General features: G+C 38.3%; 1 protein-coding gene across 1 annotated transcript; it reads left to right on the top strand.

The window, feature by feature from the left end:
- The first annotated feature begins 533 nt into the window (after positions 1-533).
- UBE2J1 (ubiquitin conjugating enzyme E2 J1) lies at positions 534-26,975 on the top strand. Its single transcript, XM_005421692.3, has 8 exons — positions 534-610; positions 8,912-8,985; positions 10,693-10,824; positions 11,388-11,472; positions 12,899-13,004; positions 14,922-15,051; positions 18,745-18,876; positions 25,759-26,975. The coding sequence occupies exons 2-8, from the start codon at positions 8,926-8,928 to the stop codon at positions 26,029-26,031; spliced, it is 918 nt and encodes a 305-aa protein (XP_005421749.3). The 5' UTR covers positions 534-610; positions 8,912-8,925; the 3' UTR covers positions 26,032-26,975.

Genomic DNA, 26,975 nt, shown 5'->3' with positions numbered 1-26,975 from the left:
GCGCCGGGGCGGTGGCGGCGTTCAGGCGGAGGCCGGCCGGGTTCGGTTCGCCTTCGCAGCGCGGTGGCGTTGAAACCTTCCTCCGAGCTGTAATTCGGTTCAGAACACCCTGACCGCCAGGTCTGTGTGCCCACGCGTTTTGGTGGATCGTGGAAACGTACCTTTGAACGTTTAGTCAGGTGGCCGTGCCCTGCTCCCCCGGGCATCGCCTGCTCTCTGAATAGGTGCGTGTGAGGGACGGCTTGCCAAGGGTGACTTGGCCTGCGTGGCGTCAGTTTGTTTTGCAGAAGTGTTGCTGTACAGGATCTATTTACTTGCGTGTCTGTGTTTGCTCCCATGTTTGGTTTGGAATGTTTGTATGTTAAAATTCATGCCTATAACTCCTGGGATTTCTTTTGAATCCTTGAAGTGAGAGAGATGCCTCAAGAGATGTGGAGAAAACAGCGCTAGAAGGGAAGGTTTGGATTCCTGGGAAGCAAACAGTGGACAGGCCGCGTCTGTGTCGGAGCAGCGGCCTCTGAGCGGCTGTGCCAGGGCTTCACCCCCGGGAGCTGCTTGCACAGCCAGAGGCCTGACTGACGCTGCCGAAGCAAAACCTCTTCTGCAGCTTGTAAGGGCTGGGAGGGTTTGTGTGTGGGTTGCTGTCCCTGCTTTCCCCTAACCGGGTGTTGAGAAATAGGCATTATCCCTTCATGTTATTGTAATGAATAGTGGCTTTATTTTTTAATCATACCGTCCTGTTACCAGCGTGAGAGATGGCGAGAAACTGAATGTTATGATGAAATTGTACCTTACAAATGTCAGTGACACGCTTGTTTACAAACATACCTCATGCAGATAATGTGTCTGTTGTTAAATTATGTCCCTTAGCCTCACACCCAAGTTGCATAACTGAAAGATAAGAAGGATCACTAAGCAAATGATGAACTTGTTGTCATTTAAAATATCAGGAAGGAATACTTGGTTTTTAGGGAGATATGCAGGATTTGTGGCAAATGTGAATTTACAAGGCCACACAAACATGCTCCCTGGTTGTGGTTCGCCACGTCATGGGAAACAGTGGTGGTGTGCTGGATGACAAACACCTGGGATCTGGGTGGAGAGGACAAATATTTGTGGCTTAATTTAGAAATGTTCTTCCCCTTTATTGTACTTGTCCCCCCTGTATTCAAGAGAAAATTATCTTTACTGGAATTGATTTTCAGCACCTGTTGGTGCTGAAAACCAGGTGGAACCAGCTGTTCCATAGCAAAATGAACTTTATGTGGCAAAGATAAATAATTCATACAATGGCTTAATATAATTTCAAATTAAACATGCTTGGTTACATATTAATTTATTAAACTACTTCTTTCCAAATAGATACTGAAAGTTTGTAAATTATATAAATAGCTTTTAAAATTTCTATAATGATTTAAAACATTGATGTCAATAGTTAACATTTGTGAAATCATTCACTGAACAGATGTGCAAAAAGGTGTTGAATAAATATAAACAAATATTTTAAGTAAATATTGTTTCTTTAACGGTTGTCCATTAAAATGAGTTGATGGTAATTATGTATAGCCACTGATTTTAGTCTGGCACTTTACTTGCTAACCAGGCAGATGAACATATGTAATTACTTAATATTTCTGTGTATATTTTACGAATTCCTGTCTTGTTCCAGTTACCTGTGCACTTTAGTGCTGGTATCTTACTCTTGCCATTCGACTGAAGGCTTACAATGGAACTGTAGAATATTCTAATATTAAGGTAGTTTTAATTAATGTAAAGGCACTAAAATACATTAAAAGTGCACCATATTTTCTATTTCAAGCAGTTGTGGACTGAAGGGATTACTTGGTAACTGAGCCCTCTAAGGCTTTAGAACAAGTAGCTGACCTTGTGCCTGTTGTTGTTGCTTTGCCTTTAATAGTGGAAGAACCAAGCTGCTAATGTTTAGGTCAGCTTTAGGGATTTGGAACATGCTATCTTGAGACAGAGTGGAAAAAGTAATCGTTTTGTACCTGTACAAGAGGCTTCTACTGTTGAAATCTGCTTTTAGACTTGAGCAAACTGCAAACGGTGACTTTGTCTGCTCAGTAGGTTTTTGAAGGGCAAATCCTACTAAGCCTTTTAGTATAAGTTGCTTTAATGTAATGTTGTAGATGAAAATACATTTTAAATAGGAAAATATTGTTAAAAGAAACACATGCCTTTATTGATCTTTATTTTAAGCCAAATTCTGCTATAGAGTTGTGAAGGAGCTGAAGTTCATCTGTGATTAATATCTGGATCCCTCTTCTGTGAATGTGCTAGACCAGGTTGATGAGTGGGGATCAGTTAGGTTCTCCATTGCTGTGCTTGTGTGCTCTCAAGCAGACCACAAAAGAGCAATATTACTACACATCTTTGTCCTGCTCCTGATTGCTCCTAGGCAATGTGTTCATCTTCTTCTTTATCCCTGTTTCTACAGCCAATTAGTTCATCCCAACATATCAGAAAGATGGTAACTCTCCACAGCACAAAGCAGGTTGTTCCCCTGCACACGATGTCTCTGTCGCTGAGAGGCAGCGCAGCTCTGGCCCGTCTCGGTTTGCCACAGGTACAGCCATGGCCAGTGCAGGTCTGGGATGGCCAAGCAGCTCCTGTCACTTACCCTCTGTAAGAGCAGGGTGCCATGGGGGCATTCGCCTCGTGCTGTCTTCTCACACTGGCTATGAACTTGAGTTTCTTTTTTATTTCTTCCCCAAAAGACCATTAATTTTGGAAGGGATGAAATTTCACACTCCACACTTCAGGTTTCTTTGTATTGCTTTAATAAGTCAAAGCCTTGTAAGCTGTTGCTTCATATTTTTGTGTGTATTTTTGGCAGTTGTAAAAGGGTAAGCTATTTTCTGTCTTAGGATTTGAAAATGGATTAGTCAGTGTATATCAGCCTGCTACCACATAGCTGATAAACCTCTCCCATCAATATTAAAGCTCAGCTGACTAAAGTACAGACTCATCCTCTTCATGCCTCAGGAACGTCCCTATTTTCTGAAATTTATAAGACAGCTACTTGGAATAATCACTTTACTTTTTTTTTTTCCCCAAGAGCTGTGACCCTTGGCCTGCTGTAAGATCAGACACCAAATCTTGTAGTCACTGCTCTTGTAGTGACAGTGTCTCACTTTTGTCTAGGCTGTGACCAGGCGTCTGAGTGGGTATTAGCACAAAGACTTCAAGAATTATGAACACCTACTTGCAGTGCCTCACAGAGACCACAAACAACCATGCTTTTTAGTTTTTTGAGGGGCAGAGTTTGTTTTGCTTTCAGCAGACCACCTCATTGAGAATTTGATTAGTGAGGGCGCTGGAGGCCTAGGGAGAGCACATGGAGGGGAGGCATGGCATGCTGCCTGCATTTGTTGCCCAGGGCACTGCTTTGGGAGCCTGAAGGCATAGGGAATGTAACAGTGCTGAGATTGTGATCCTCTTAGCTGTCATCTTCAGTATGATTGCTGCTTTTCCTACAAACTGTACTTCTTTCTCCACTGCATGTTTTGTACAAGTAAGTGATCCGTGCCAACAAGCATACGTCAGTTCTTTGTTAACTAAACAGAGCTAATAGGAAATAGCGAGTAGGTATTCCATGTATGAAATAAGGATATATTGTTTAAAAATAAAACATTGAACAGATGTTAAAAATTTATTCATTGTTTGATCTTAGTGTATTCAACAAGCACCTTGGATTTTGTAAGTTTTACCTCCCTTTGTGTTGACTGAACAGTTGTTTTCAATTGCAACTACAAGAGGAGTACTGTACTTCCTGCTGCCCTGAGGGAAATGAGGACTAAAGGTTGGCTGTTTCTGAGGGTGAGAGGAAAGCAAGACAAGACTAATTAAAAGTTTTTGTGTTTTTTTAATAGTTGTTAATACTTTGTTGATCATGTGGAAGAATGTATGTGAGGCTGTGAAGATGTAAAAGAGCTATTCAGGAGGCTTATGGATCTTGAGAAGGGATGTATCTGAGACCCTGAGGATGGAAAACAGCTGGCCTGTTTCTTGGCAAATGGTGCTTACATTTGTTTTGTAGCAGAAGTCAAAGGAACTGCCAGAGGAATGTCCTGGTCTTGGCTGGGATGGAGTTAATTTTTTTCCTAGTAGCTGGTTCAGTGCTGGGTTTTGGATTTATTTCTATTATTTTTAGTTCACAAATGATCACACATCATTCACGGGTTCTAAGCTGTCCAGGAGAATCGCATCCACAGCATGTCACACAGGTCCTAGTGACACTGTGCAGGTTGCTGTGAACCCGTTAGAGTTTCTGTAAGTTTAGATTTAATAAACCATTCTCTAGACAGTACAGCAAAAAAAATCATTGAAAAAATACCATTTTCCATATCAAAGAACTACTGTGACTCTTTGTTTTAAATATGTTTTCTTACATGTGTCAATGACCACATCACTTAAAATGGGGATTTTTTTTTTAAACTTAAAATGTCAAAGCTCGTGAAATGCTGTCATTTTATGAGCAATCCTAGGTACTTTACACATAAACTTAATCCTGATGGGTTTTTTAATGATGTGTAGTGGAGCTACTGACAGAGTGATTCACTGTTATTTTCCCCTTACAAGAAATTTAAACATTACCTTTATTAAATGAGATTTTTCTTTTAAATGCCAATGCAATTTGGGTTCCCAGGTGCTTTGGGCTGCTGTGGAGACTGGTGATTCAGCAGGTGACACTCTGCACTGTGACCTCTGAAGTCACTTGATGGTTACACCAGCTATGGGTCGGGCACTCATGGCACAATGGTCAGCTGTAGAGTGGAGGGGGGAAGAAAACAAAGCCAGCTGGATTTAAGAAGACTCTCCCAAAATGTCATCCATGACACATCTATGTAATTGAAAGGACTTGATGCTTGTCTCAAACTGTTTATGTGATTTCATTTTTTAAATTTTTTCTATTATTGTTGTGTAATATTTTTCCTAATTGTTGGTAGTAGCCTCATTAATAGAAAAACACATAACAAAGATGACTTGTGTTTTACTAATCACTTAAGTGGATTGAGTAGTTATAAAAGTTTCTCTGAGATGAAGGATTTTATGGGAGTTTTACTTTCATTGGAAAACCTGTATTCAGTAAATAAATTGCATCCTTACTTGTGCTGTTTTGGTTAGCAGAGCCATAGGGAAAAAGTTACTACTTCTTCTGTATTTCTTCTGAGTAGACCTCTAAATCTTGCTTAAAGTGAAAAAAAAATAATAGCAGCCATAAATAAAAAGGTAGGAAACATTTGCCAAAGCAGTAAAAGCTGTCAGGTTGTTTTATTCTTCTTTTCCCAACTTAGATAAGTCGTCTTGAAAGATTGAGAGATCTCTAGCTTTATGCCAGCTGTTCTGGATTCCATTATTTATCTGTTCATTATGTACTTTCTTTTTCAAACAGTGGAACTGAAATTTCAAACTGAAGTTTGAGAATTTATTTCGAAATGAAAGGGTTACTGTACATTTGAGAAAGATACTGTCATGCACAATCACTTTTGGTTTGGGTTTTTTTTTTTGGCGATAAGACATAATGATTTACTAAGAAAACACCACCAATGTTCAAATCCTGCCATCCCTTTAAGCAGTTACACTGATGTTTACAAAGACTGATCACTTGCATTTTCTGTGTCCAGAAGGTTTCCCAAGCCACTAAGGACAGACTTGTCTGGTTGGGCACACAGCAGGAGTACTTGAATGTGACCTGCAGATATATTCAGAAGAAGCAGTTGTGTGAACTGAGGTTTGAGGGTAGCTTGAAGTAAAGGATGATGAAAGTGGAATTTGACTGGACATGGTTTTTGGCAGAAATGAATGTATGAATCACATATGCATTTATTGTACAAATTTTGCTCATTAATTGTTATTCCACCACCACTGAATCCTAAAGCAAGCTGGTGGCTTTAAACTTGATTCTTATATTTTTAATATCCATATTTTGCTTTTCAGAAAATTTTGTTCAGTGTAACACAAGAGGCAGATTGTCAGGCAGAGTCTCTGACCTGTAGTATTCTGTCTTTCCTCCACAGACCAGTAGATAGCTTCAGAACATTCTGCTTGGTGGGAACTCTCCTGTAATCTCTAGTCCAGAAACTTAATTTCTCCAGGATTTAATTTTGATGAACACTGATGAAGTGTTACTGAGTGTATCTGTGAAAGTATGGTTATTTTTCATGCTGATGGTCATTTCACATTAAAAAATAACTTGATTATTTTGTCTCTAAAACCTGTCTTGGACAAATTCTGTGTCTTGACTTTTCTTTTTATTTTTGGCTAAATTAGCAATACTCTTTGACTTTATTGACAGTCTGCAATTCTTTATTTCAAATGGGTCCAAACCGTTCTGATTTATCAGAATTGCCATTGCCAAATGTTTACTCAGTGACTCAGTATGACTTAAGTGGGTTGAAATACCATGACTTATTGCAGGCAGACTTTGTGAATTATGCTTGTTTCTTCCACTGCAGTTTTTGGTAGCCAAAGGAAGAACTATTTCATGAATACTGCAGCAGTGCTTAAAGAAGGAACAAATTTCGTGCTTTCTTCACTGGATCACACGTTCTCAGAATGAACCTTTACCTCTCTGGGCTTTTCTTTGCAGCCTCTTAGTTGGTATTTTTCAGTAATGTGGGAAGAGAAACAAAAAATGGTTTGGGTTGGCAGGGATCTTTAAAGGTCATCTAGTTCAGCAGCTCAAAGCTCTGTCCAACTTTACCTCCAAGGCTTCCAGGGATGAGGCCTCCCCAGCTTCTCTGGGCAGGTTGTTCCAGTGTCTCATTGCCCTCACTGTAGAGAATTCCTTCCATATGTCCAATCTAAACCTACTCTCTTTGAGTTCAGAATCATTCCCTCTTCTCACTACAGGCTGTGGTAAGAAGCTACTTCTTTCTTATAAGCATCTTCTAGGTATTGAAAGGCCACAGTAAAGTCTCCCCAGAGCCTTTTCTTCAGGCTGAACCACTCCAGCTCTCAGCCTTTCTGCATACACATGTGCTGCTTAGAATCATGGAATGATAGAAAGGCTTGGGTTGGAAGGCCCCTTAAGGATCACCTACTTCCAACCCCTGTGCCATGAGCAGGGACACCTTTCACTAGACCAGGTTGTTCTGAGCTCTGTCCAACCTGGCCTGGAACACTTCCAGGGATGGGGCATCCACAACTTCACTGGATAACTTGTTCCAGTGCCTTACCATCCTCACAGGAAAGAAATTCTTCCTAATACACAATCTAAATCTACTCTCTTTCAGTTTAAAGCCATTCCCTCTCTTGTTGCTACATGCTCTTGTAAAAATCCCTCTCCCATCTTTCTTGTAGGCTCTCTTCAGGTATTAGAAGACTGAAGTTAGGTCACCTGATAGATTCTTAAAATGTCCTGGGTTGCTTAATACTGAAGACTTCTTATAAGCAAATTATCTCTGTGATATTCGAGAGCTAAATTAGATTTTTGTTATGTTTCATGCCCCAAGAGTGGAATAGTATAGCTTTCCCTTGGTGAGCATGGGTGACTCCACGTGATGCTGTTGTGGGGGAATGTATTTCTTTTCTGTCCTGGTCTCTCAGCTGGGAAATCTCAGTAGCAGTTGTCTGCCCGGTCCATGAGTGCTCTGTCTTTATTAGGTTTTGTTATGTACATTCTCAGTTTTCTCACAGTCACTGTTTTGCTTCATGGGGTATTCACTCCTGATAGCTCATCCTGGTGTGTGCCACTCTTCTTCTAAAGGCAAGTGTCCAGCCTTGTTGGCTGTGAAGCAATGCTGGGTCCAAAGCCTTTTCTAGTCCAGACTGGTTTTCTTATATTCCTCCCTAATGAACTGGTAAACCTTAATGAAGATGAAAGAGACAAACTGTTACTCAGCAGAGCATGAATGCTGCTTGCTGTGCCATGATCTTGTGGGATCTGTAGGGTGTTTAATTGACACCTCCCTGTGGCAGCAGCATAACTGAGGTAACTGGCAGCAGCAGATTTCCACGTAATTTGTTTTCTGTTTGGGTTGTAAGAAGTGAAATTCTCAAACTTTGAGCCGTTGTTTATAACTGTCCAGAAGTGTGAAGGAGGAAAAGAACTTTTCACAGTAGATTGGAAGGAGAATTCCTGTGTGGGGAGGTCAGAGTTTTTTATTAATGTATGGTGCACGTGAGGGCACCTGAAGTATAAGTGATGTAACAGAGCTTGCAAAAGAGGCCACAAGAAGGAAACACAGAAAATACAGGTGATGCTGGTATTTCTGAAGTGGAAGGTTGGAAAAGGTTGCTAATGAGTATCCTGAAGTCATGATAGATAGAATACCTGCGTGTTCACACTTGGTGGCAGGTTCCAACCGCAGAGGCCTTGGGTAAATTTTTCAGGCTGGGCATATGTGTTTTCAAGTCTTATATAAAACTTCATCTCCTCTTCCTGGTGATGTGTTGATTTCTCTCAAGTATTACTGTGACCTCCCTTTGATCAACTAAAGGAGTAGTCATGTAATTGTCATGGGAGGTGTCAGGATAAAGCTTTTCAGCAGTTGTTAAAGATGCACACGTATTGTAAAATATTGAGGTTGTTAGCCTTGTAAATCTTACAGTCTGAAACTCTGTTAATGATACATATGTTTTTTCTCCTGCTTGGTGCAGTTACCAATATAAAACTACTTTAGTCCCAGTGTTCAGTGTTGAGAAGCTCTGTGACCATGCACAGATTTTTCATAACTTTATGTTTGTATAACCCATTTAAGGTTTATTCGTCGTAAGTGGTTATATAGTGTCTTGAATTATGAACTCCAGTGAAGAAGCTGGAATCTGCTGGAGAAGATTAGTTAGCTGAAAAGAGTTCTTCAAGAAATGTTTTATGTATTTTTCTATGCAGTGCATATTAAGTTATTTTCTTCATTTTCATGTCTTATGCTTTCCTTTTTTTCAGCTGTCAAACGTTTGATGAAAGAGGCTGCAGAGCTGAAGGATCCTACAGATCATTATCATGCACAGCCTTTGGAGGTTTGTTTCTCTATATGTTTGCAAGAGCTTGTAATTAGGCTCTTTTATTAATATATACTCTTAATATATACTTCTCTAAAATGCATATATATTTAAAATGTACATATTTAAATTATAGCAAACTGATTTTTTTCCCCTATGATGGAAATCAGCAGCAGAATTCAACTTCAATGGTCTTCCAGTTCAGGGTATTGGTGAAAGTACTTAGTAACAGTTTACATGGCAGCTGTGTAGTTTTATAGCATGGGTATGTTTATTCCCCCTATCGCCTTCCCAAGACTGTGGAAATACTTGATATGTAAATCAAGCTTTTTGTACCCAAACCTGACATCTGGCTCAGTTGCTGAGCTGGTCACTGAAACACTTAAGGTGATCTCTGAGGATCTCTCTGTTGTTGTTGTTTTGCTTTTAAGAAAACATGTGAAAAGCACAAATGTGTACAATTCTGGATGCATTGTAAGAGAGAGGGATTTCACTTAAGGAGTAGCTTCTTGTCTAAACACCCAGTTAGCTTTTTGGATGGAGAGGACAATGAAATTCTGGCGGTTAGAACCTTAAACAGAAATCCCTTCTGACTTTGCTGGGTTAATCTGAAAAAGCAGTGTTCTGTGGTATTCAGTTGGGAGGTTTGATTTTCAGCTGTTTGCAGAAATGCCTAACACACTTGTCATGCTCACATAATAATGCATGTTCTTAGGTGCTATAAAATATTCCCTATTATTTACTGGTTTTTATCTGTAGCTTGCTTCTCCTTCCTGTGGTAAAATGAGAGGTTTAATTCTTGCTATTATTTGTAACCTACATGAAGATCTTATTTCTGGATTAGAACAGTGTCTCACTGGGAAGAGAACAGTGGCAGATGAAAGGAAACACTGGAAATCTTGACATTTATCTCCTAGACTTGAAAAACTGCAACTATGTGGGCTGTTCCAGTGCTGTAATACCAGTGTTTAGCATTAGCTGAGGGATCTCATTCACTGTCAGCAAGCCTCATTTAGGCTCCTAACAGTAGGAGTTGTTCTGCTTGTAAATATTTAGGAAGTTGACAGCACAAGTTCTGATGCACAAATCCCAGCTCAAAACTCCAAAGAAATAATGTTTAAAGAGAAGTTATTTATATGTCCAATGATGATAAAACTCTAGATTTCAATGTGTATCTTTCAAAGTTGTGCAATAAGGCACAGTACCTGTTTCAAAATTGTTAGTGGAGGAAGGACAATAGGAGTTCTCTGGAGTGTGAGTCAAATCCCTGTGTTGACCAGGGCAATGGAAGGAGCTTTGGCAAGGCTGTCATTAGTGTTCTTTCTTGGTGTAGGTCTCCCCTTGGTTCTCCAGAAATTATTGTTCATTGAGCCAAAGATCTAAAGATTTTGGATCTTACTCTTAATTGACTCAGTTTTCCATCTGTTGGGTAGTAAAACTCTTGTAATAATTTATACAGCTAGCATAAAGAATTCGGATAATGAATTTGAGGGTTTTGGCAAATTATTGCACAAGAAAATTACCAGAAGCCTACAATGCTTTATCCTTAGTGCTGCGTCCTCTTAACTCTCTACTTGATTTTGGCTTCTTAAAACTTCTGCCTGTGTACTGTTTCTTCAGCCTGTCTTTGTTCAAGAAAATGAGATCAACTTGTCTATTTCTGTGATGAGCACTTTTTCTTTCTTTTTCCCCTCCCCCCTTCTTCCATCGATGGGGGCATTTTAGGATAATCTTTTTGAATGGCACTTCACTGTGAGAGGCCCTCCAGATTCAGATTTTGATGGAGGGATTTATCATGGGCGAATAGTGCTACCACCTGAATATCCGATGAAACCACCCAGCATTATTTTGCTGACGGTAAGTAAGCATGCTTACTAATTTTTCCTTTTTATTGTTATCAGTTTTATCATAGGTGGAGAGAGAGAGAGAGATTCTTGACATTTAACATAATGTTATTTTTGTAAGAAAGGTGTCACATATAGTATAATTGAAGATCCAAAGTCTTCCAAAATTATTTTGGTAATCTCTGAATTGCATGAAGCTTTATGCCTAATAAATGGAAGTTCTTTCCTCTGGGAGCAATCACATTGCTGATGTGATTCTCTAGCCTTCTCTTCTCCCCATGGGCCTGCTTGGTTTCTGTTGACTACATTGCTGAGGTCTAGGAAGGGAGACCTGTTATTTGAGGCAAAGGCCTTGCTTTGTGCATAGTTTTGTAGAAGGTTTTCTTCATGCATTAATAGACTCAGATGACAGAGTTCTGTTCTCAGCAAGCTGAAATTTTATGGTGTTGGCAGTAGTATAATTTTCACATACTGTTTGTGTATGGAATTCTTTTGATCATGATTTTTACTACTTTTACAAAAACTCAAGAGTTAACTTCTGGCATGCTTTATTGTATCCTCCTTCTTCCTTTGAAGGCAAATGGCAGATTTGAAGTGGGGAAGAAAATTTGTTTAAGCATCTCAGGGCATCATCCTGAAACATGGCAGCCTTCGTGGAGTAGTAAGTAACAATTCCTTGATAAATGTTACCCCCATTAAACAACTTGTTCTTTAAATGAAAAAAAAATGTCATGAAGAATGTTTATAGTGGAAGAGGAGACAGATTTTGAGAGTGTAAAATTATGGGAGAATTTGTCAAATGTAAGGTCATAAAAGAGGGAAATTGGATGATTTGGAAATCTTTCTAAGTAAATACCAGGGCTGAGAAGCTGAGGGGTGATGGTAAGCTCTTCTTTACTTGGATACATAAGCATTAAGAATTCTCAGACTACTTAGAATATTCTTTGTGTGTTTTGGTTAAAATTTTTCTTACAAAAATAAATCCTTTTACTTTACCCTGTTTTTGCATGATCACTAAGCCAGCTGGAATAATAATAGAAGTGAGTTTTCAATTCTAATGATGTGGTTCTGAGCACTCAAGAGGAAGATAATGTGGTCTGAGTTCAGAATAACTGAATCTTCTCTTAGCTTTATTTTTAAAAATACTGTTATTACAGCTGGCACAGTTCATCCAAGGCAATATGCTTATGTTCAAGTGATTTTAGTTTTGCTGAGTACAGTATACAAATTATTTCTGTATCAGTTTCACTTTTAAAATATGTTAGTAAGATTTTAGGAGATTTAAAATATGTTAGTATAATTTTCTAACAGACCACTCTTCGACTTTTGTTGAGTCTCTAATGTTCTTTTAAAAAGTAGAAAATACGGTGTTTCTAAGTAGTTGTATATATGCTGTCTCTTTTCTGGTACTTATTTTGATGTGATATTTATTTACCAAATCTATTAGCAAAGTGTCTTGTATTCTTAAATTTCATTACTTCTCTAAAACAAAGTCCAAGTACAGATGTTGTCAAAAGAGATGCTTCAGATGACAGTTCTGTTACAAGCAGTTATTAATATTTTAAGTGAGCTCCTTCCCCTATTATGATGACATAAAAGGAACAAATTCTGCAATACTTTCCAAAAAAGAAAAACTCTGAGCACATGTACAGTAAATTGCAGAATTCATGTCTAATAGAAAACAGACACACAAAAAAAAAATTCCCTGTGAACCGTCTTATCTTTTTCCTCTCCCCCTGCTCCCCTTCTCCCCTCGACCACCTTTTTATATGTTAGTTCTGCTTTACCTTTTTTCCTCATTTTTAAAGTCTGAAGCACTCACCTTAATGCAACATTTTTGTGACAATTGATTTTTTCTTCTCTGTTGGCTGGTGGCCTTTTCTTTGTTTGCAACCTGATGTTAAAACAGAATTGAGAAAGCCTTGCAGTGTACCAAAGAAAACCCGCAAACCAGTGATGCTTGTAGGAAATTCAGACTTGGCAGAATGAAGTGTTGCAGTCAGAAATGCAGTTTTGCCAAGTGTGGAATGAGATTACATAACTCTTGTTTCTGCCACCTTGTTTGTATCTCTGTTTTCCCATTTTAGTAAGAACAGCTTTACTAGCCATCATTGGATTTATGCCAACCAAAGGCGAAGGAGCAATAGGATCTCTAGATTACACACCAGAAGAAAGAAGAGCTCTTGCAAAGAAGTAAGTGTTAAGTTTGTTATTGTAGGTACATTTACATTCACTCACTTTTAGGGTAATGCATTGAGTAGAAAATAAGCTATTTCAGTCTATTATCTTTAGTCTTTAACTTATCTGTTCCAAATAAAACAAGTTTGATGCCTTGTATGTGTAGTCACTTTTTTCTTGGAATATTGTGCAAACTTGGAACTTGCAGTCAAACAAAATATTTTGAGAGCACTCTGTTCCTTCCAGTATTGTGTGGTCATATTACAGGTTTGTCTGAAAGTCAGATTTGGAGATGTAATTGACATTGTGATACAGTACTAATTGCAGCATGGAGAGAAAGTGGGTATGATAGAATTGATAGTAAGGTGGGGAGAAAACAACCAAAATAATGATGTATAATTGTCTTTAAGTAATAATGAAATTAGTTCAAAATTCTGAAGCAACTTCTTCTAAATGATCTTTAGGAAGTTAGCTTAAGATTAGGCTTGTGACTATGATGAAATTATTAGCTTAGTGGACAAGGGGAAGGCAGTGGGTGTTGTTTATAGGGACTTCAGCAAGGCTTTTGGTGTCCTTTCCCTTATCCTCAATCATGGAGTACAGCCTAGGTAGTTTGGGACAGTAAGGTAGATTAAGAGCTGTCTGAGCTGCCTGGCTCAAAGGATTGTGATAAGCAACACAAAATCCAGCTGCAGGCTGGTCACTATTGGTGTATTCCTGGTGTCAGTAGTGGGGCCAGTGCTATTGAGTGTCATTAATGACCTGGATAATGGGACAGGGTGCGCCCTCAGCAAGTTTGCTGGTGATACAAAGCTGGGAGGAGTGCCTGATAAACCAGAAAGTTGTACTGCCATCCAGAGGAGCCTCAGCTGGCTGGAGGAATGTCAGAGGAAAGTCCTGCCCCTGGAGAGGAATAACACCAGCTGATTAGAAGGGAGCTTGGAAGGGAAGATTCTGGTGGTCACCATGCTGATCAGGAGGCAGCAGGGTGCCCTTGCAGCAAAGAAGGGTAATGGTGTCCTGGGTTGCACGAGGAGCTGCATTGTCAGCAGGTCAAGGGAAGTGATCCTACTTCAGTACTCAGCACTGGTGAGACATCAGGAGTGCTGGGCTCAGGTGGGACTGTGACCAGGTCAGAGTACAAGAAAGATAACATGTCCTGGAGTAAATTCAGTGCAGTGCCACAGAGGTGATTGAGGGGCTGGAACATGTTTCATCCATGGAGATAGTAAAAGAGGTGGGAGTGTTCAGCCTGGAGAAGAGAAGGTTCAGGGGATCATGTCCATGTGTACAATTATCTGAAAGGAAGTTGTAAAAAAGGTAGAGCCAGGCTCTTTTCAGTGGCATTCAGTAACCCGAGTGAGTCAGTGGGATAGGTTGGTCTTGATACTGTGCTGTTAAGTCTCTGTGGTTCCTCACTGGCCTGGAGAGCCACTTGCTGTGGGCCCTATAGAGAGATGATGTGGGAAGGTTATGTTCTCCCAAGAAGCTGAAATTCCTGGATTGGAGGTGCAAGCTCCTGGGTCCAGTATAACATTTGTAATAATAGTTAAATCTTTATAATTTATAGTTTTTATTTACTGCAGATATAAGTATTTTAATTGTAAGAAATTATTAATAAAGTATGAAGTATAAATTTATAATAAAGTATAAAGAAATTATTAATAAAGTATAATTATTAATGAAGTTTAGTGATATTTAAGTCAGTTGTTAATACTTTCCTAAATGACATGGGAGAACTTCTGTTAGTAATATAGATAATTCTCAACATATTTTTTCAAGATAGTGTGATTTGAGGCAGAGGGAAGTACTTCTAAGCTACTGGCCTTGCTACCACGTGTCTTTCTGTGGATTGTTCTGCAAATAGTTTATTAAACAAGCACACAGGAACACTGAGAACATGCTATTCTGAGCTATGTCATTTGTGAGCAGGTCACAAGACTTCTGTTGTGAAATGTGTGGCACATCTATGAAGACAGCCCTCTTACCACTGACATCTGGAAGCGTGTCAAGCCAGGCAGACAAGGAGGCTAAAGAACTTGCCAGACAAATTAGCTTCAAGGTAAAGTCACTGTTTAAACTTTTATCTCTCTTGTATAGAATTAGAAAAGAAAATACTGAGGAAAAACTTGGAAATCACAGAAACATTCATCATTTCAGAACACCTACAATTGCTATGTAGAAGCCTGTTTCTTTCAGTATTGTCTGAAAGAGAAAATAAGAATGGATCTCTTGAAATTTGCTGGTTAATAAGTTGTGCATCTCAAGTATTGATTGATTAGTTTTAATTTTAGTAGTGACCACTGTGGTAAAAACTGCCTATGTTGCTTTTACTTCCACATTTTCTGACACTAATAACTTGATTAAATTCTCCAGAATTAGTTTTATCATAAAAGTGTTACAAAAGTTTGGGCAAAGCTAACCTAAATTTTTTACCTTTGTGATTTTTTTTCCTTTTGGTTTATGGAAGGAATAAAACATATTACTACTGAAAAATGGTTGCAAATTCTTTTGAACTACTCTGCTACTATCTGAAGATACTGAAAGTTGAACTCTGGTATGGAAGTTGCTGTGGCCGAAAAATGTGTTTTCTAGCTTGTGTTTCAGTGAAAGCAAGGTTTGTTTAGACAAATACATTCCTTAGAGAACTGCATGTCTTGCATGCACAGTGTTGTTTTTCACTGGGTTTTCCACTAAACTCTTAAATCAGCCACTAAGGAAGACTGCTGTGTATGAGGGCAGGGAGCTACAGTTGCAATATGACAATGTGACATTAGTACAGAACACATCCTCACTAAGGTCAGGGCTGCCAGTATGTCCCCTTTTATCACCCATTTTCTTCTAATAGTGTCCTAAAGGCTACTTTTTACTTCTTTTGTGTGTGCCAGGAAAGTAAAGATTGTCTTCTGAGCATCCCTGCCAGTTTTGCAGGACGTGCATATTCCTGTGCCATAACACTTAGAATAAAAACATCTCCAAATATTTTACAAAGATACAAAAAACCAGGGACAGAATTTTAAAGCTGAACTACTTGGAGAAGCAATTGATTGCCTTTTCCTGGCTTTTTTACAGTATATAAGGGTTTAAAGTTGTAGGATTGATTTTTACTGTAGAACTGCTAATCTTCAAAGAAATTCTAGAAATATCAGAGTTTGGTTTTGTTTGGCGTTTTCTTTTGTGAGAAAGAACTCATAACTTACATTTCATACCTTTTTCAGTTTTAAAATTAAAGGCTTAGAGATATCAGTGTTTAAAGAATACAGGGGCTTTCCAGGTATCTATGTGCTTGACACCACCTCCTAAGAACAAGCACTTGTCAGGAAAAAAAATGAACAAAAGCCTTAGGTTTCTACAGCCTTTCACCATCCATTGTGAGTTTGGTTTTTTTTTTTTAATAAGGCAAATCAATTCTGTCCTCTGATTGCACTTTTCTTCCTTTCTCAAATCAAATTTTAGGGTTTGGGGTTTTTTAAGCTTCCTGCTTCTCTGCTTTGCTTGACTTTCTTATCTGTTTGTTGTTAGGCAGATGTGTTCAATTGATGTGTTTGTAATAAACTAATAGTATGAATTACTAGCAGAAAAGAAAGAAGTTTTTAATCATTTGGATACATTTCATGTCAATTTATGGGGTAATATTTAACATCAGATTGCTGATTGAGTGTATAATTTGAGAGAGTCTCTCTACTGGCAAACATACTAGCAACCTCTGCATTCATCCTTTAATAAGAGGTTTCCTAACTATGTGTAGATGATCCCAGGGTTATTGTGTTTCTTACCAACTTTAAACAAGATGGTAACTTTTTAAAAAGTGGTATTGAGATAGGAATATGAAATTCAGGAGGGGGAAAAGACCCCAACACATCTTCTCGTTATGATTTTCCTGATTCTGTGAGCATCTACCTTTGTTCCTGTCTGTTTTAATAGTAAATTATGTTTTGTATCAGTTTTATATTGACTTCTTAACACTTTTCTGCATTTTAGGTGTTATATAGCAGAAATTTCATTTTGCTTAAAAAAAGGAAAAATAAAAAGAAATTACTAATAGCATATGTGTCACTCTAAGACAGTATGGTTTACCTTCATGTTGCCATCACAAGGCATATTTTGCAGTAAAATTAGTTCTCTGCTCAGCCTCATATGTTTAAAGATATTGGTCATCTTTTGAATGTTAGTCTGACTTCAGTCTAGATACTAGACTTAGTACTTTCATAAACTAAAGTAAATCAAATGCATATTTGTTACTGCTTTATAGAGATTAACATTAAAGATGAAATAAGCTCATCTTGAAAGAAGCAAGAGTATGAAAATTGGTACTCTGGTTCTGGGGAACTTAAGATGGGATATAGGAAAGAAAGATTCACCCTGAGAGTTGTCAAATGCTGGAGCAGACTACCCAGAGAGACTCTGGAACCCCCAGCTTTGGAGATGCTCAAAACTTGTCTGGACATACTCTAGAGAGAGTTGGACCAGGGACATCTTGAGTTCCATTCCAGTCTAAATGTTTCATAATTCTGTGTTGCTTTGTTGATGATCCATATTTGAATCACACCTTTTCCTGTCTAATATTACAGTTCATAATAGTCAAGTGCAAAGAGAAAGCAGCCTTCTTAGCAGATTCTAAGTTTTCAAATGTTAAATCCAGATTGTTTTGGTGCTGTATTTTTTGGATTCTCTTGAGGTAATACATGTAAAGAAACAGAGAACTTAATTTCCTCACACTAAATAGTATCATGAAAGACTATTATACTGTGATCTTACCAGTTTGTTATCACTGTAACTGGTTGTTTTCTAATACACTGTTTGTATTTCTTGCTACTACTACCACCACTACCACCATGGCTGCATTTGAAGACTAGATTTGAAGTTGTCATCTTTGTAATAAATTGGGATCTAGGCACATGACTTGAGAGGTGACTTGGTTACTGATAAAAATTGATCTGGTCAACACTTCCTTTTTTTTGACATTTGTAAATTTTAGAAGTATTCCAGTTCAGCACTATGATGGTAGATCCTTTTCCATTCCCAATAGATTATTGCTGGCATATATTCTGGGGTTTGTGCTCCTCTACATGTCCCTACTGACCTCTTAGATTTCCTAAGCATGAAACTAAATTCTGGTAAATAATGTGCAGTAGACATTTTGTAAATGTGTATGAAAGCAGTATTGAAAGACTTGAATTTTTTCTTTTACTCTGTGCAGAAATTTAAATACTGGCTGCTGGTATGCAAATACTACCCAGTGCAGTATCATGCATATATGCCCACTCTGTCTGTGAGGCAACTTTGGTACTGAAAGCAGTACAGCCAGATTACAGTGGCACTCACCAGAGGCTTAGTCCTGTGGGAGAACAGGCTGTGCTACTTCACTTGTATCAACAGTAAGCCAACATTGTCTTAAGGACATGCAAAACAAAAGTTTTAAAAATTGTGTTATTCTGGCATAATGTCCTGGATCTTCTAAAGACTTTTATTTTTTTGCTCTCTACATCTCTACCTTTTTTTTGAATGTTACATTTGATATGTGCAAACAAAATTGGGTTTTAAACTGTTGTTTGCACATTTGCAGTCTTATTTTTAAAGAATGAAAATTTCTTAAACTTGTTACTGTGTCATCAGAATGCAACTGGCACACCTGAGTATTACGTTTTGGTAAGCCTCATACTCTCTACAAAGAAATACACGTTCCAAAATAAGCCAAATTGTTTTGGAGCAATTTTGATCTTGTCTGTGACGTATGCATGTGTGCTTCTTGTAGGCAGAGGTCAATTCATCCAGGAGATCTGATGCTGGACCCTCAAACACATCAGGACTGAACCACTCTGCTGCTTCACGTGAGCCCCAGCAGGATGGGGCAGCCAGAGCATTCCCAGATCCAGCAAGTGCAACAGTATGGTCCATCTTTGAGCTTTATTGGGAATAGTCTGATTATTAAATTGGTCCTCTTATGCTGATTAGAGTCCTGATTAAAGTATGTAGTTCACATATTTATGCTGGAACTCCTGCATACTTTTATATAAAATCTGCTAGCAAATAGTATGCTGAATCATTTTTAGAAATAGCAACCTTTGCATTCACTTTCTTCTCTTAAAACAAGAAATAATGTTCTTTTAGCAGTTCTTCTTCCCAGTGTTTCCTTTAATTACATTGTGTTCATTAAAACTTTATGGTGTCTGAAGCACTACAATTTACCATCCGTGTAATGTAGCACAGGTTTTCTCTACAGAATTCTTAGCCAGAGGCAAAAAATGTTTCAGTGATAACCTGTAGCTTTTAAATATTAATCAATACTATCTTCTTGGGTTTTATAACCTCTTAAGTAAGTCTGAAATGTTCTTACCATTTGAAATATGACACTTATATTTTAATACTGCTAGGTGTAGGGCTTACATAAAGGTTTCAGAAGTGACTGAGGTCTGGTGGTGGGCCAAGGCAGCTGCTGTTATGACTGTTGCAAATGCAGTCTAAATTCACTGATAAATTGCAGGCAAATCCCAGCTAAGCTGCCTTTTTTAGAGAGGATGGGGCTGCAGATTGGTTAAAAAACCTACAACATATCCAATAACATCTGTTGTGTGTTTGCAATATGTTTTCAAGCTACGTAGGAATACAAACATGCTAATAGCAAACTTTCTTTCTCTCACACTAAGGGGGAAGAAATTCTTCCAGATTGCTCAGGATTCAGTAAACCATTTTATTATATTCTTCTTATTACACATCCTGGCTAATATAGTAGAAAGATCTGTCACACCAAGGCATTGCTGGCATTTTCTTGAGGAGAGAGACTTTTTAAAATTAATCACATTTTTAAGAAAACCATTTTTATCAGTTATACTGATTTAATAATTAATGATTAATTTAATCTTCAGAAGATCAGTCCTATGGGAAATGAGGCCTTTAAACATATAAACATATAAGTGTATGTAAAAATATTAATATATGTGATCAACTGTAAATGATAAGTATGTTCAGGTTTTAGGGAATTGAACTAATATTCAGGATTGTTAGTTTTAGTTTGAATCAACACCTGTGTTTCTGAGCTGTCACATTTTGAGTGTTAGGAATTATCTGGAGCCATTCAGTAGTGGAAAATAGCCACACAGTGGAAGAAAGACGTGTGAAACAGGAAAGACTGTTTTAAGGAGTTTGAGCTTGCTGGTTTTATGTTCTTATTCATGTGAAAGGTAATAGAAATATTTTCAAAGTAGTGCACTCTGGGCCTTGATCTGCTTAGAGGTGTGAAAGAGTACCCATGCAAACCTCAGATCTTTTCTACTCAGCTGGGTTTCCTGCATGTGTAAAATCTGTTTATTGAGTTCTTGTTGTGTAAAGACCGAATTCTGCCTTATTAAGTTGTGTTAGATTTGGGCAACACCAAAACATATTATTCTCTCTTTGTGGATAAAATGTTTGCCACTTACTCTACAAATGTGTACTTAATTAAAAGCTGTTGTAGAAAATTTACTGGGTTTACTCTCGTTGAGAGTAAAAAGGGGAGAGATGGGGCCAATGCTGAATTCTTGTATTAACTTGTTGATACAGTAGATTAATGTGTCTCACTCTGAAGTCATGGGACGTTTTGTCTTTCTAGACAATACAGAAGTGAATAATCGAAGTAATCATGCAGAAAAAATGGAGTGTTACCTTTCTTCTGCCCCTAGAACAGTTGTAACCAGTGGTCATTAAAGACACAATGGTAAATAGGTGCTAAGGGAAGGGTCACCTCTAGGTGAAGGTGAAGGAATCTGTAGTCTGTGTTTTATTATGGGACTGCTTCATGGTCGAGTTTGTTCTTTCCAGCAACAGTTCTCTGTGCCATGATTTTTTAACCTTTACGTTGATTGAAAGGCCAGATTTTTGAAATGTGTTATGGCAAGATATTTCTGATCACAGTAATGTCCTTCCTGGGACAGGGCTAACTTAATTCTTGTGTGCAGAGCACTCTGAAATGGGTCTCTGCGATGGCATCACTTTGTCTCCATTTCTTTGTTCCACTCAGGGCCTTATTCCTGAAGAGAGAATTTTTCATTCCATTAGAAAAAGAGGTATTTTTAATTAGCTCTCCCTTCTGTCATCTTTCACCTAGGGAAAGGATTATAGCCTCACTGACTAAAGAAGGACCAAGTCTTACAGTATTTCCATTAACTGTATGCTTTTCAGATTTCAAAATTCAGTTTGAAACAGTTGTTTATGTTTTGGCTGTCATTTTGTTACTCAGTACTTCAGTCTTACAGATTCTTGCCCTTTGAAAATACTTACTGTGTGGATACTTGCTGCATGGATGTGTTTGTCTGTGCTGTGGGGAAGGTGCACTCAGAGCTCTTGACTTTGGACTTCCCCTGCATGACCACATCTTGCAGGTCACTTCACTTCCTCCCCACCTTCTCTTGTCTTTTTGCCAGACCAGCAGTGATTGTTCCCATTCACTGTCCTGCTGGTAATGGCTGGAGTGTGCAACACTGGTGCAGATGTTGCACATTGGCTGTTAAGTTTTATGTGCCTGTATTATTAGAGAACATTCATCCAGCCTTTAAACATCTGATTTTTGAAGGAAGAAGAGGGAGGGGAGGGGGTTGGTTCTCATGCCAGTGAGACCTGCTTCCCAAGAGAACCTGTCACAACATTATAGAGGTTTGCCAGGTGCAAGGCAACAAGTACAACAGCATGAGAACAAGGAAAGGAACAACGCTGCTCTGGAAAATGCCGCCACAGCGACTCGTCTAAAAGGATTCAGAGCTGCAGAGAACAGTCTTTAGCATTAATAAAACTAAAACAATGGGCTACCTAAGGCATTATGCAGCATAGTACTTCTGAGGAGTAGTCTGAACCCACCTCTGACTAGACTACTTCTGACAGTACTTTATTTGTAGTAGCTGTTGATGTCTATTCAGGGCAAAGTAATGATACATTATTCTTGTTCGAGTATTCAAAGTGCAAGCAAGGTACTGCTGCTGAAAGCTGGCTTGATAAAAGTAACTGCTGTAGTATTAAGGTGAAATTCTTTCACATCTGAGCAAAGCAATGTTTTTGAAGGAATATATTGGAGATACTCAGGTGGGACTCAGGTCCAGTGGTCACCTAAATTTTGGTACCAAAACTCTGATCACAGTGGGACTCATTAGTGGAGGCTGGAGAGCAGTGCAGTTTACTCAGCAGCAGAGGCTGGTGGGCTGCATTTCTGTCTTCCCCCCCCCGACTGCACAGACTAAATCTGTGTGGATTATGGGTGTCTAAACTTCCACCAAATCTGTAGCAATACATTTGGTTCATTGATATGGAATGATGTCCCACCTTGGGGGTTATAGCTAATGAATAAAGTCGGTGCTTTGTGAGCTTTATTAAGTAACGAGGTAAAGCTGTAGTTAGGCTGTTTTCTGATAACCTGGGAATGCACTAAGCCTCAGTACACCTGCTATTAAGCAGTATCTTATAGTAGTGACTTGCCCTGATAATAGTGACTGGATGAAGCGTTATGAGGGTGATAAAATAAACAGTGTAACTGAAGCCAGCTACTCTTGAGCTGATGAAGGAGGTTTCTGTCAGAAAATGAGGCTGTGTTCTGATGCAGGAGATTTATAAAGCCCTTACCTTTAATCATAAGTTCTGAATGATATATTGGCAAAAAGTGTTACCCTTTATCTCTGTTAAGTGATGTCTTAGTTCTGTAATGCTACAGCAACCATTTTAAATGTCTCGACGATTGAGAGTACTTGGCCCAACTTTGATTCATTAAAAATCTGACATTTTTCATATTAGCCATTAAGCCATGCTGTGTCAAACTTCAGTGTTTCTTCAGTTAGCAGTTGTACAGACAAACAAGTGTTCACCTATCCTGATTTCTGCATCTGTCCCCAGACCATTGGTATAAGTGAAAGAGGCTTCAGTAACCCAGAGGATTTATATGGTCCTGAGTTCCTGAGTTTGCTATATTTTTAAAACATCCCTTCTAAGATGGTTAAATAGCCTTCTAGTATTCTGATAAAAAATTTTAAAATAATGGACTGGAGATATAAAGGATGCAATGAATTTTACCATTTTTCAGTAGACTGAACATGATATAAATTTCATTACTTGCATTTTTTTAGATGGTACAAAGTTTTTTTAGTTCTGATATATTTTACTGAAATAGCTTATTCATCAAATAATTGTTCAGATGTCCTTGGAGCAAAGTTTTCTATCAGTCCTAACACTTTGAGAAGCTTCAGAAATAATGTGGCATGTGGTAATATAAATAGTATGTAATAATGTGACATGTGTGTATTAAATGTCTGTAAAGATCAGATGCTAAAGGTGGCTATAATGTAACTATTATTGAATATTTCTATTTTTAGTCTGTTAAACCCTCATCCACATTTCTAGTATGGTTTGGCAGAAACCATTATTTGGCAGAAACAATGGAAATTGTGTCATGTGAGGTGTTGTGTTAGTCTAAAAATCTTGTAATGTTTGCTTACGAAGAGTTTAAAGACTTGCCATTAAGTTGAAGACAAGATGATTTTGATTTTTTTTAATAGTGAAGCCCATCTGCCATTTTTGGCATTCTTAATAATTAAGTCTTCAAACAAATAAAAATTCTATCTATCTGTCTGTCTGTCTGTCTATCTATCTATCTATCTATCTATCTATCTATCTATCTATGTATTATCTCTGTTACTTAAGATACTGTAGCACCTGGACCCAAATTTATATCAGGTCATGATGACTCCTTTCTTAGCTTTCTTCTGCATGTCTGGTAGTAGTTGGTCATTGATTATGTTGGGAATCCCAAGGTGGTGCATTAGCTGAGCTTTGGGTGAAGCCTTTGGTCTGCTGCTGGCCCAATTCATCTATAATTTCCTCAGAAACATAACTTAAAGCCTTGAAATTGTCAGTGAGATTTCTCTTGAATCACAGATCTGTTCATGTCAGTGTATGACAGCTTGTTCTATTCAGAACAGGGCCTTTCTGTTTTATTTTTAAATTTAAGTTTTGCAGTATGGAGAAGATGTGTATGACAGCCAGTGCTAGTTACTTTTGTTAGTAAGATGAAGGATTAGGAATATTTCTAGACTTTTTTATATCTTTGAAAACTGTTTGAAGAAGAAAAACATTGCTTACTGAATTGGTTGTTCTTGTGTCCTGAATTCACTTCTCTCCCTCTCACCTTCTGGATGATGGGAATGTAGATGAATCTAGGAACTTCATTTTTCAAAGACTTGGCTTCTCCAAGTCTTTATTTTCCTTGGCACGAGGAGCTTTCAAGTGAGAAGCAGAATTACTTTCTTCTGCGGTGTACTGGAAATCACGACAGGCTGCTTGTGGTGTTCTTGGCTGTCTCTGCTGATAAATTTTATCTTTTAAAAACATTTTTCTTTGAAGCTACCCAAGCTGCTTTGCTTATTTAGGCTAGATGCCTGTGTAAACAGGCAAGTTATCAAATGTGGCGAGTAATTGCATCAGTACTTCCTTGCCAGTGATAAACAGTGGGAAATAGTAATGATGAGGAGGTAGGAATTTAAGGCCTGTTCTCTTGGTGAGACAAGTCACCGGCTATATGGAAATTTTGAATTCTTTATCCACACACAGAAGAGTCACAAGACCAGGTGCTGTTCACTGTCTTGTGGATTGTCAAACCTGATATGCAGTTGAGAGCATTCTCCATTTAGTCATGTGGAAGGGTTATCTTTTATGGGTATAGTAGATGACTGAAGTAGTGCTTAAGGTTATGGATATTGGGCCCATTAAAAGGCTTTGGAAAAAAATCTAAAATGTCCAGAATTCTAATTTTACCTGGTGTTACGACAATTTTTTAGAAGGAAGGAGGGAGAGAGCTAACTCTGACTCTGGAAAATAGCTGCAAATTGGTTTAAGTAGAAATACCAGAAAACCTTATTTTTTGAGGACTGAAAATGAGACTAAAAAATTTTTAAAACCTGCAGTTTTTTCTCAGAGATTTTTTTAAAAAACATTTTAAAACAAAACCTTGTCAAACTGCTTATTTCTAATGACTGCGCTGTATTACCATTTTTAATATTAAACGTTGGAAGTTTGAGCTTTTTAGTATTGCAAGCAGGATTAGTCTGGTGGGAGATCAGATGTCGTATTTTCTAGTTCATAAGATTGAAACTTGTTTTCTTCAGCATAAAAGTCTCATGAGCAGAACATCATTTGCTAAAGTGTATTTTTTAGTACTTGTAATGTCAGATCGAGTTTGTCCAGTAGAGGGCAATAGGTAAGTGCGTGCACACGTGCTGTGCTCAGGAACTCCTGCTGGGATCGGGTGGTTTGTGGTTAGAATTTTTGTTTTGTTTTTTCAGTGGTGGTGGTGATGAGAACAGACTTCTGGACCCAGATGTCCACAGGAAGCACTGCGGCATTGCTTAACTACAGTTCTTGGACTTCTCTCCATCCTTCTTTTGGCTTCCCATCTTGTTTCCCCTTCAGTATAGATGACATTGCAAATCCTCAGAGATATAACTACCTAGAGGATTTCTTGAGCAGCAAAGAGTTAAAACAAATCCTAGACAAAGATATTTGAAATCTCTAACGCAAATACAGTCTGGCAGACTTCCTTCAGCCTTCTCTTGTCTACAGAACTGCTGATTTTCAGCTTGAGATATACATCTACTCAGGATAGGGTATGGACAGAAACAACCAGCTATAACAATCCTGTAATTATTAGTGACATGTATTAACACTTACCTGAAGAGCATGTTTTAGTCCTTATGATTTTATCTCTTGCTGACTAGAGATAAAATGTATTGTCTGACAACTCTCAACCTTTCTGTTTCAGTCTGAAGCTCAGAGTAGCAGTGCAGCAGCTGCCCAGGAGCATCCCCCAGCTGTGTCCAGCAGCAGCACCTCGCTGAGTCCCCGGCAGCGCCGCGCGCAGCAGCAGAGCCAGAGACGGGCCCCGGCCTCAGCCGACTTCAACCGGGCCCAGCAGCCCCGAGGCAACACCAACCACACGGGCTCCACCGTGCTCATTGTCCTGCTCACCTTCGCCCTGGCAGCTCTCATATTCCGTAGAATATGTTTGGCTAACGAGTATGTGTTTGAGTTATAAGGTTGTTTGTCCTAACAGCAGTGACTTGAGTGCTTCACTGAACATTCTGTATTGGCTATGACATGAGAACTGTTTACAAGGGTTACTTTTTGTATTTACGCTTAAATCCTTATGAATGTTAATGTACCTACAGATACATTACTTGTAGGAAAAGCAAAGTTGGACCTGCAAGCTATGAGTTTTAATTGAGTGCCCACTAGATACTTGGAGAAACAGTGCAGTGGAATAGTAACATTAGGGCATGTGGGATGGGACTAAGTTTGGATAATTTATTTAGTAAAAGACAATTTTTTAAAAATGGTTGATTCCATTTTTTATGGGGCATAAATGCTCATATAAATACCCCATCTAAGTTAGTATAAGATCTGATATTGAAGAGGGCATGATAAAATGAAACACTGCTATGTGTTTGTGTCTGGTGAACTCCTAATTTAGAGGGAACACAGTTTTGTAACCACTTTTATTTGCCATGACACATTTCCAGAGGAGAAACACATACAATTTGGTTGTGATGCTGCTTTGTGTGTGTGGAAGGGGGAAGGGATTGTGGGAGGAAAGTAGGTGCCAGAAAACAACTTGCATTATTTTGGTTTTATTTTTTGGAAGAAAGATTGGGTAGTCTTTTGAAAGATTTGAATGTCCTCTTCTAGTACTTTCAACTGTATATCTTGTTTTTAAAATTTGAAGATTATGCAAAACATGTCTATTCTTGCAATAGTTATAAATATGTAATATAATTATTTACCCAGAGCTGTTGTCTTTTAATTATACCAGAAATATACATAATGTGTTGAACTGAATGTTTTGTATGTGGTTTTATTTACTAAGGAAAATTTAAGCCTTATTACTTAAATTCTGATATATATGAACATGCTTAACAGAAGTATTTATTACAATCCTGCTAGTAATAAAGTTTCAAGCAGTCTTTGGATATGTTTCAAGTA

Source organism: Geospiza fortis, unplaced genomic scaffold, assembly GCF_000277835.1.
Source record: "Geospiza fortis unplaced genomic scaffold, GeoFor_1.0 scaffold264, whole genome shotgun sequence".
Classification (NCBI taxonomy): Eukaryota; Metazoa; Chordata; class Aves; order Passeriformes; family Thraupidae; genus Geospiza; species Geospiza fortis.
Note: the sequence above shows the minus strand (reverse complement) of the source record. Positions and strands in the feature narration are given on the sequence as shown.

Coding starts and splice junctions, on each gene's coding strand:
- UBE2J1 (XM_005421692.3), top strand. CDS start 8,926: ATGAAAGAGGCTGCAGAGCTGAAGGATCCTACAGATCATTATCATGCA. Junction 10,825..11,387: donor CCAGCATTATTTTGCTGACG/GTAAGTAAGCAT, acceptor CTTCCTTTGAAG/GCAAATGGCAGATTTGAAGT. Junction 11,473..12,898: donor ATGGCAGCCTTCGTGGAGTA/GTAAGTAACAAT, acceptor TTCCCATTTTAG/TAAGAACAGCTTTACTAGCC.